This window comes from Parambassis ranga, chromosome 8 (assembly GCF_900634625.1).
Source record: "Parambassis ranga chromosome 8, fParRan2.1, whole genome shotgun sequence".
Classification (NCBI taxonomy): domain Eukaryota; kingdom Metazoa; phylum Chordata; class Actinopteri; family Ambassidae; genus Parambassis; species Parambassis ranga.
Window position 1 is genome coordinate 1,256,395 of NC_041029.1, and position 9,932 is coordinate 1,266,326.

Sequence of the window (9,932 nt, forward strand, 5' to 3'; positions counted from 1 at the left end):
TGGGCAAGATGGGCTGCAAATTACAATATGTATATATGTATAGGGTATAAGTAAATCTGTGTAAAAACAAGTATTTTCAGTACACTATGAAACTATGACAAATCAGGCCATGGCAATACTGTGATATACAGTAAAAGCAAGGAAATCATGGCATTGGCGTTACAACCGAAATATTTTAACACAAAGTATCTTGTTTGACTGACGGATTGACACGTCTACAGTTCTATCACACCATTTCATCATGATGATACGAGCATCATCTTGACAGGGAGGGATAGTGAAGACCAATCAATTGATGCAGAACAGCTTCTCATGATGCTATCACAAGATTTATTTTTCTTGCTTCTGGATGTTTCTAAGAAGAAAAAAATCACTTGGGTTAGAAGTTATTGGCTAAAATGTGAAAGATCACAGAATGTGGCTGATCTATGTGATTTTTAGGCCTAATTAACAAGTGAGATTCTCATTGCCAAAGGTCTTCTGGTCTCCTCATAGATTTAGTGAGGGAGTAAAAGCAGAGAGAAAGGGATAAATCTTCCACTAAAATTAGCAAAGGGATTTTCTATGATCAGTCTGTGATTGGTTGTACTGCACAATTATACAATTTATGAATGATTTATTGATTAGTAGCTGCTGCCTGACGTGCAGTCAGGAGAGGCAGAGCCACAGCTGTCATCATGGAAAGAATCAAATACATATATTTCAAGGAGTTGAATTATAAACTCATCTTCCATTTAACTTAAACAACTTTAAAATCACTGTATTTTCATGTTTCCCGTTCAAATAGATGACAGATGAGATGAAGGTGCGGCAGCAGCGAGCTGAGCCTCAAACTGTGAGGGCACGAGCGCCCCTACTGTGCAGCAGGAGAACTGCCTGCCTCACCTGGTGCCCGCTCTCATGGCACGCCGTGCAATGAGAGCGTGTTGCTGTCTCTGTGTGTGTCGGCCGTCACGTGTTTCAAACACTTTTAACATATACCCCCTGGGCCTCCATAGTTTAGCTGAGGGATATAATGTTCTGTATGTGTGTCTTACTAAGGCAGTGAAGAGGCACCAGGTGAGGCAGGCAGTTCTCCTGCCGCACAGTAGGGGCGCTCGTGAGCCCAGCTACTCCGCAGATTAAGTCACAGCGAGCAACAGGCCGTGGTTATGAATCAAGTGGGGAGAAGACATGGAAGACGCACGGACTTCATTTATAAGTAAAGTTTAGACCATAATGACGTTTTATTTACATGCATCACCTGGACCACAGTTTGTATGTGTGCTGATATGAGATATGATGCATACTGCTGCCGATCAAATGGTGAACAATCTATTCTGTTGGGTTCATATATTTGTAAAACGGATCTGATGGAGTCTGTACCTCACCAGCTACCCTTTTTGTCTCAAGAGGATGTGGACATGACAGCATCACACAGTTGATGCAGATTTGTCAGCTGCACATCCATGATGTGGATTTCCTGCACATCCTAAAGGTTCTCTGTTGGACTGAGACCTGTTGGCTGTGGAGACCATGTGAGTGAACTGAATCTGAGTGTTTACAGTCTTCTGTTGTCCAGTGTTGGTGAGTCTGTGTGAATTGTAGAGTAGATCAGCAGTTTTTGAAATCCTCAGACCAGCCCTAGAGGTACTAACAACCATGCCACATTCAAAGTCATATAATTGATGATTCTCAGAAAGTTGTATTCACCACATCTTGATGCGTAAGGGCAGTGAGCTGCTACCATGTGATGATGCTGATTAGCTATTTGTGTTAACAAGTAATTGAAATGCAAGCACAAAAATGCAAGGAAAAGAGGCCAATATTCAGTCATACAACAAAAAGTGTGAATCCATTATCACACAAATGAATGTATTTCAGTTCATAAACTCCTGATGCTGAGACACCTGAAGTGTGTAATTCTCTAATTAAATGAGAAAATGTAAACAACAGGGTGACCTGCATAGCAAAATAATCACAGCTGTCACCAGCTGCTTACATCTGTCTGTAGAATGAAACAAAATGTCTGCTTACTTGGAGCAGTAGTCAATGTCAGTTTGCCTTTTTACTATTACACTCAGCTCTGTCTTATTTGTATGCTCCCTCCGGAACAAGAGCCTCCCTCCGCTGCATATTTTTGTCTTTTGTCCACAGAAAACATGCAGCTGTTTAAAAGAAAAAAGCCTTATTGACTTTCAGATGTAAGACACAATTGTGTGATATACAAGGTCAGATCCAGTGATGTTCGCTGATATGCAATCCCCACAGAATGCTGTATCATGTGTGGTGAGCATGAATCGCAAACACTGCATTAAAGATATGATGAGTGCATCCTGGAGGGAGCAGAGGACGCGGACATTCAAAAGCTGCAATTGAAGTTAAGATTCTCATCATGTAATATTCAAATTATATCAGATCCCTATTAAAGGTTCAGTACAGGAATGTGGAATGTGGTATGGTAATGTGGTTCTGATAACTGAGCCGTAGTTGGATGCATCAGCACGGGTGATGAGTGAGTACAGGACTGTGGAGGACAGCTTAGTCATGTTTGAACTGCTCAAAGCGGCACATTGTCTTCTTAATTATATCCATATTGGATGTTATTTCAATGCTGTTATGTTTTACTTGCTGTATTTAAGTTTTATATGCTGTTACCTTACCTTATATTATATTTCTAATCTGTTAAGAGTTCTGATCATGTATGGAACACCTGGAAGTTATGATTCTGTTCAGAACCTCATAGCCATTTAGCACCTTCTTGTTGGAAGGCTTAGGTACGCAAACACAGACTGATGTTTTATAGATGAAAGTAAATAGCAGTAGGCAGCAGCATTGTGTCTCTTTGTTTAGATAAAAGGTGACAGTAGGTGTAGGAGGACGGGGAAGCATCATGTTCAGTTACACTAATGATTTGCACTGCCAGCAGCGAACTTTATTTGAAGTAGTGAACATGTTCTTTTAATAAGTGATGCCAATCCTCTAGTCTAATGTGCGTGGGTGCCTTTAGTCATTTACCTGTTTGTCTTTTTTGTAAACCGAAGAACATGTACGACAACCATGTTCTATACATATCAATTAAAATGTGCCAAAATAAACCAGCACTCCTCAGTCAAATGGGAAGCCACTGTCAGCTGTCATGTGACATGTGTCATGTGGCTGATGTGCAGTCGAGTGTAAACCTAAAGGCTATACCAGCCTCATCCCATCCATTTTCCTAACACTGTACAGTCCACTGCCTCATCCCATAATGAGACCTAGATTTATATATATTGTTTTGTGTTGTGTGTTAATGCTCAATCCTCACTGTGCGTGGGTAAACAAGATAGAAGTGATTGCAACGGTCATGAAACACCTCACAATATATAAAACAGCTATGCCACAAGGGGGAACCAGGGGCTCCTAGGTGATGTTGTTACAGCCTCTTCTTCCACCAGCCAGGTAAAATGTTCAATACCTTAATGGATGATGTGACTATTTTAAATTCAGTGTTCCTTTTTCCTCTCTGAGTTCTCTCTGCTTCTTGCCATGATTGCGGTTTCAATACAGACTTGACAATGAACAATGAGCTGAAAATGTGACAGGAGGGGAAACATGTCACTAAAGTGCTTGGAGTTGTGAGGCCTGTCAGAGAGGTGCTGTTGGGGCTCTGCATATACACAACCAACCGTGGTTGGAAAAGTAGAGACGATGATAGGAGCATGTCTGTAGAATGCGGCTGCCAGTAGAGGGTGCTATTTGTGTTTCTATTGTCTTTTGCTAAACCACCTGTTGTAATCAGCTGCTGTAGAAACCTTTTAACTGCAGTTTCATCTGCCTCACAAAGTTAATGCAGTCTGATGACACAAACAATCTGTGGCTTTCACTGTGTGGGGGCGAGGAGGTCTGTTGTTTAAATTCATGTGTGCGTGTTTGTGTATTTTCACGGGTACTTACTCTCCACTGTGAGAGTGATTGGCTGGCTGGTTTTGTTCTCTCCATTCTTGTCGTTGACTGCCTGGGCATAGTAACGTCCTGCATCAGGGGCCACTGTGGACAGGATGACCAGTGTGTTGTCCAGAGCGATGGCACTGAGTAACACACACACAGCAGACACAAACGATTGTAGGTCATATTTTTAGTAGTGTTATTTTTGGCTCTTTGATTTATAGACATCTTCAGTCAACTCCAAAACCTGTCCCAACACACACACACACACACACACACACACACACACACACACACACTCAAATCATTAAACCAGTGAGTAGATGTTTCTAACAGTCAATAAATTCTCAGGGTAAACTGACACACTCACATAAATGATGTCAGGACAGAAGATGTGTGCAGTGTCTTAAAGGAAAGAGTTTCTTGTTCTTTCTGTTTTACATTATTTTACACGGTAAAGTGCCCAAAGTCATTTAAATGCTGTATAACCTCAAGGGCAGCTGCATGGGTTTTGTAAATAAAAATGATTCTTAGTTGATGTATTCATCATGTGTTAAGCCAAAGTAACTGGCCCTATGCAGGCCCTGGCCCTTTTGTTTATAGCATCTTTTACAAAAACTAAATAAATAAATAGCCTCCGGGCACTTTACAGAAACTCGCAGCAATTAGGAACATCACCAGAGAAAAACTCACTTTTAATTAACAGGGAAAAACCTTGAGTAAGACCTATGCAATATTGACCAAAGATGTATCAGCATACTGAATATTGGCTGATGTTTTTACTCAGTTTGATGCAGAAAAAGATGCTACAACATGCAACTTTTCATATAGTCTGAGCTGCCTTAACTTATCTTAGTATCTAATCAATACTGTCTGCATCACATGTAGCTGTACACACATACACACAGTTACCTTTAGTTGTGAAATAATAGCTAGTAGCCTACCTTGCCAGTTACCTAATGTGTAGTGTATTAGTGCATGGCCAAAACACTGACGTGCTGATGCTAACAGCTGATATTGGCCTATATTTCTTTTTGGCCTAACATAATAAGAAAACACATGCTAAAGATGTTTGTCATCACATAATATGAGCTGTTTCGTCAATATTATGACAGTGACCTCACTGCACCATCACAGCTGAGCAGATAGTGGCGCTGTCAGTCACATGATGTCGTTATGGTATGTTGCTTAACTTTGTTACAATTCTTACATTTCTGGTGAGTTAGTAAACAATGATGCACACAACACTGTCCCTGAAAACTACCTAGCTATACTATAATCAGTGTTATGTATGTCCAAGAATAATTATACCCAATATATATATACAACATATGTATACATAAATTCAACAAATGTCTTAGCATTGTGTTAGCGCATTACTATCAGCTGATTTGTGGAGTACTGTAAAACAGATTTTTGGTTTTCCCAGCCTTAAATCCATTTTGACTATTTGAGACAGTGTAAGTCAACAGTGTGAAAAATAGTGCTGTGGCCCTGCAGTCTCTGTAGTGACTGTTTGTTGGTTCGGCTGATGGTCTAAGACGTCTGTGAAAATGAGAACTGACGCCAAGCACGTGGCCACATTAGTGCTCCCCGTATCTGCCAGCATCTGCCTGATCGGTGTCGGATAAACACACAATTAGGAACCCAGGCTCTCTCAGAGACACAAATACACACATACACACCTGGGAATATCAATGTGGCCTGACACAAAGCGAGCAAACAAGCAGTAAATGCAGAGTGTCCTGTCAGTGCCTCTCTTTGTCACGGAGCAAAGTTTCATGGCTTCACCTCTGATGAGAACCAACTGCATAGTAACCAGTTCTGAAAGTGTCTGGAACATTTACAATTTCTTGCAGTTTCCCTTAAGTGTCTGTACTGTTTCCTGAGCCCTGCAAGGTAGAGGATGTACTGTGTGCACACGTCTATTCTTCAAACAAGAACATGCAAGTCAGGGCACAAGTCTCCATGCCAGCAATGGCATGGTAGCTGTTGAATAATAGACGAGTAGGTGGTTTCTGAGGTGCTGTAGACTGCCTGTCTGGATGGCAAAATTAATCTCAAGTGATTACCTTCACAGTATCTCTTCAGGAAAATTTCATATCTGAGTCCAATAAACAAACATAATGCTACTGCACTTGCAGCATACAGATACAGTCACCCACGAACCTCCAAAGTGCATGGCCTCATGCAGGTTTCACCATATACACACACGCACACTCCCACACACAAATCCAGAGGGGTGCACTGTCAGTCAAGCATATCATCAGCTGAGGCCTTTTGTCCAATTTTGTCTAATTGGTTCCCCTGCTGCCTGCTGTATCTCAACCCTTCAATCATTCCGCTTGCAAAGTCAATAGGGGCGATATAATAACCCATTTTATCACTGAGAGGTGATTCAATGATGAACACAAGGCAGCGCCAACCTTCGTTCATCAACCATTCTGCTCAACTTCACTGTGTGTGTGTGGGGAGGGTTTGAGAAAATCTGTGAGCAGTATTGAACTTCTTAGAAGTCTCTGAAGTGAAAGATATTCTGCTTCAGCTGTTCACCAACCACTCATATAGTATGAGAGCCCTTGCTCATACAGAAAAACACGCATGCATACATGCTGTTGTTCCAAACCTGGGGGTGAACACGGACTTACATGCGGCTGCTGGAGGGAATCTTTCGGCCGTCTCTGAACCAGGTGATCTGCGGCTTTGGGAAGCTGTGTATCCTCGGTGAGTGGATGAGAGCGCCTTCGCCTTGAGATACAGTTTGAGACCTCTCGCCCTCCACAAACCCACCCATATCTAACAGAAGTAAGAGTGAAAACAGAGAAAATGTTAAAAATACATGCCAGGATGAAATATTAATCGTCATTACTGTTACTGCTTGGACGGCTCTGACTCATTGTGCATGACAAAAACATTGTCCTTTGCTCACTTTGCCAGGATGCATGGAAAGAAAGCTGCACTTACAGGCAACCTGCACCTCAGTGCTGCACTGCATTATAGCACCCACTCGGTTTCTCACAATGCAGCGGTAGTGGCCGGCGTGTGAACGGTCCAGTGAGGGAATCAGGTATCTAATAGATGCACACAACACAAGCGCAATTAGTCATCATCAAAATGACGGACAGCGACATTTGTCATCTTGCCGCTTTTATTGCAAACACACACTCCAGATGCTAAATGAATTGAGATGTTTCACTGGGCATTAAATGGCATACCACTTAGCTGTCAGAGCTAGATGTTCTAAATCAGAACATAGCAGATTGACAGTGAAGTGTGGCATGGCGTGGGACAGAACATAGTAAATGAATGCCATTTAAAGGTAAGGACCCCGGTTACCCTGTATATAGACTACCCTACAAGCAGCTATCAAATCACACCAGCACCTATCGCATGTTCCCCTGACGTGCATTCATGTTAAATGGTGTGTGAGCAGTGCTGGTTAGATAACCCAAGAGCTTAGTCCCATTTAACTAGTTCGCATCAGGCATGTAGGAGTGTGGCAGCCACCCCCCCCCCCCACCCCCCCGCTCCACGCACGCTGCAATTTTGGAGTAAAGAGGGGTGTGGAAGAGAGGGGTGGGGGGGTGGGGGTCTGATTAAATGGATTCCAGTTCTCCTCTTTGATCAGGGCTGGTGAAGAATAACAAGCAGCGGGCTGGCCTGCAAGGCAGACCCAGAGACTGAGCCACGTGAGATCACAGCCAAACGCTGAGAAAAAGACAGGCAGGCAGGAAGGAGAGAGAGAGAGAGAGAGAGAGAGAGAGAGAGAGAGAGGGGATGTGAGGGAAGACAGGCGGAGGATGATGTGTGTGTGTGTGTGTGTCTGCGATGGTAATCAGACAATGCCACCTGATCTGTCCCCTGTCAAGTCAAACTGCAAGTATTCAGGAAGACCTGGATAGAAAGTGAGTTTCATTGTGGACCACAACTGAGAACACTGTGAAATGCACACACAAACACTCACAGATGTGTACAGGTTTGTTCTTCTTGAAGAATTCACCAGCGCTGTGTTTGCATATTGAAATAATTAATATAACGTCTTCCACACTTGCACATCGCTCGCAGAACGAAGTAGCCCACCCACATAGCTTTGTGTGATTTCATTACAACAGCGATCTTTTTAACAAACAGCAAGAGAGGAGAAGAGTTATCTGCTTACACCATCTCTGAATATTGAATGTAGTATGAGATACAAATCGGAATAAATTTGACAATCCCCTAAATGCAAGATGTTATGTTTCAAGGGGGATATGCAGCCAAAGCAGTCCTGAATAAATCCATAAAAATGAGTCTGGAGTATGAATAAAAATGAGCTATTGTGTTTTAGTTAAAATTAAAAGCTGCTAAAATGTCCCCATGTAGTAAGATAATTATAGCTGATGAATTAAAGAAATGACAATCAGCTCTGGAATGAAGGTTGATTTCCTCACCTGTACTCCAAGGAGAAACGTGTGAGCTCAGTACCATTGTAGATCCATTTGAATTCCAGGGGCCAGCTGCCCTCCGCCATGCAGGTTAGGACCAGACGGTTTCCCTCCAGGTGAACCTGTGTCTGAGGAGGCTCCATCTTAAAATAAGGTGGGACATCGTCTACTGGAAAAAAGACAAAGAGAAAAAAGAGGAAAGGTTATTTAAGAAAAGACAAAGGAAAAGATGAGTAAACAGAGAAAGTGAGTGGGGTAGTTGGTAAGAATGGCAGTGACTGAGTGATTCAGTAACCCTGTGAGGAGGCTTGCAACACAATTTCAGCAATTCACAGGAAATGAGGGCTCAGAACAAGCTATTTCCATTTTTTTCTACGCTGATTGGGAATTTGAAGGTCAACAGAAACGCTTGCCAAAAAAGCACATGGAATAAGTTGTTAGTGCAAAAGCAGCTTACTCTTTTATTTCAAATTGAAATGTGCTGGCGAAGAAGTAGAAGAGCAATTTGTGCAGCAGAAGAAGTGTAAATGAACACTTCCATACCTCTAGATCAGTAAAGAGGATGGAGGAGGGAGAGGGAAGCGGGGATAGACAGAAAGCAGATGGAGAAAAACACAGCAGAAACCCAACACAGGAGAGAGAGAGAGAGAGTGGGAGAGAGTGGGAAGCCATTGGGGGTATAGGCGTTGCTTTAGAAAACACAAAGTTTCCCAGTCTTAAAACCCCCTCTCTGACAGGATGAGTTATGCTATGTGCCTCCCTTCATTTATCTTTATAGCTCCCTAATGCAGCCAGATTATACAGGCTTCATCCGCAACACTGCACACAGCCTATGCAGCCACAAAAAGCCTTTAAGGTGATACGTAAGGTCCTGGGCTGAGCTCGGAGACAAAGTGCTTTCATTTGGGCTGATGAAAAAAGCATGATCGGACCTATTGATCTGTCTGCCTCACCAGCCACCGGCAACACTGAGCCAATTGTGCCAGCGGTTGTGGCAGCCTAATTAAAGTCTGTATTAATAGTTGCAGTAAGTCTGGTTCTACCACAGTAGCTGACTCACTCTTATGTCCGATTACAAGAGCCTCCCTCCACACCCAAGTTTACTCCCAAGATTTATGGCAGTAAATGGAGAGGATGGTGTGGCAGGACTCGGAGAAAGTGAGGGCAGCCTCACCGGGCAAGGAAGGAGGACAGAGAAAATTGAACCAAATAGAAAGTGTAAATAAAAGAAGGAAACCTCGGTGCTTCCACACAGTCTTGTGTGCAGTGCATGTCAAGTGTGATGAGATGGAACTGTTTTAATGCTACAGCTGTTGCAACTCAAACTATAGTTCTAATGTCTAAACAAAAGCCAAGATAAAACTTTTTATTACAACCATCACATGATCACCTAACAGCAAAAACACTCCACTATCTGATCTGTTCTTTCTATCACACTGCGTAAACCTCTCAAAAACACTGTTAAACCCAACAGGCACTTGAACCTGATCCTTGCTTGAGCCCGAACGGGGGAGCCATCCCTATTTTCCCCAGGTACAAGCTGCTGGAGTGGTGGTTTTGCTGTAATTCCATCTACTAGTAAATGCATTTGTACTCACACAA

At 42.7% G+C, this 9,932-nt stretch overlaps 1 protein-coding gene across 2 annotated transcripts in view; it reads right to left on the reverse strand.

Moving 5' to 3' along the window:
- Nucleotides 1-8,488, reverse strand: part of LOC114439658 (protein sidekick-2-like) — a 40,876-nt gene extending 32,388 nt beyond the window's left edge. The window contains exons 1-4 of one of the 2 annotated variants that reach the window (XM_028411751.1): nt 8,337-8,488; nt 6,871-6,977; nt 6,555-6,702; nt 3,916-4,049 (exon numbers count right to left, since the gene is read on the reverse strand). In XM_028411751.1, the coding sequence (XP_028267552.1) occupies nt 3,916-4,049; nt 6,555-6,702; nt 6,871-6,977; nt 8,337-8,473 (526 nt within the window). In that variant the 5' untranslated portion in view covers nt 8,474-8,488. The remainder of the gene's footprint in view (nt 1-3,915; nt 4,050-6,554; nt 6,703-6,870; nt 6,978-8,336) is intronic. The other variant, XM_028411750.1, reaches the window with a different exon arrangement.
- Between the last annotated feature and the right edge of the window lie 1,444 nt (nt 8,489-9,932).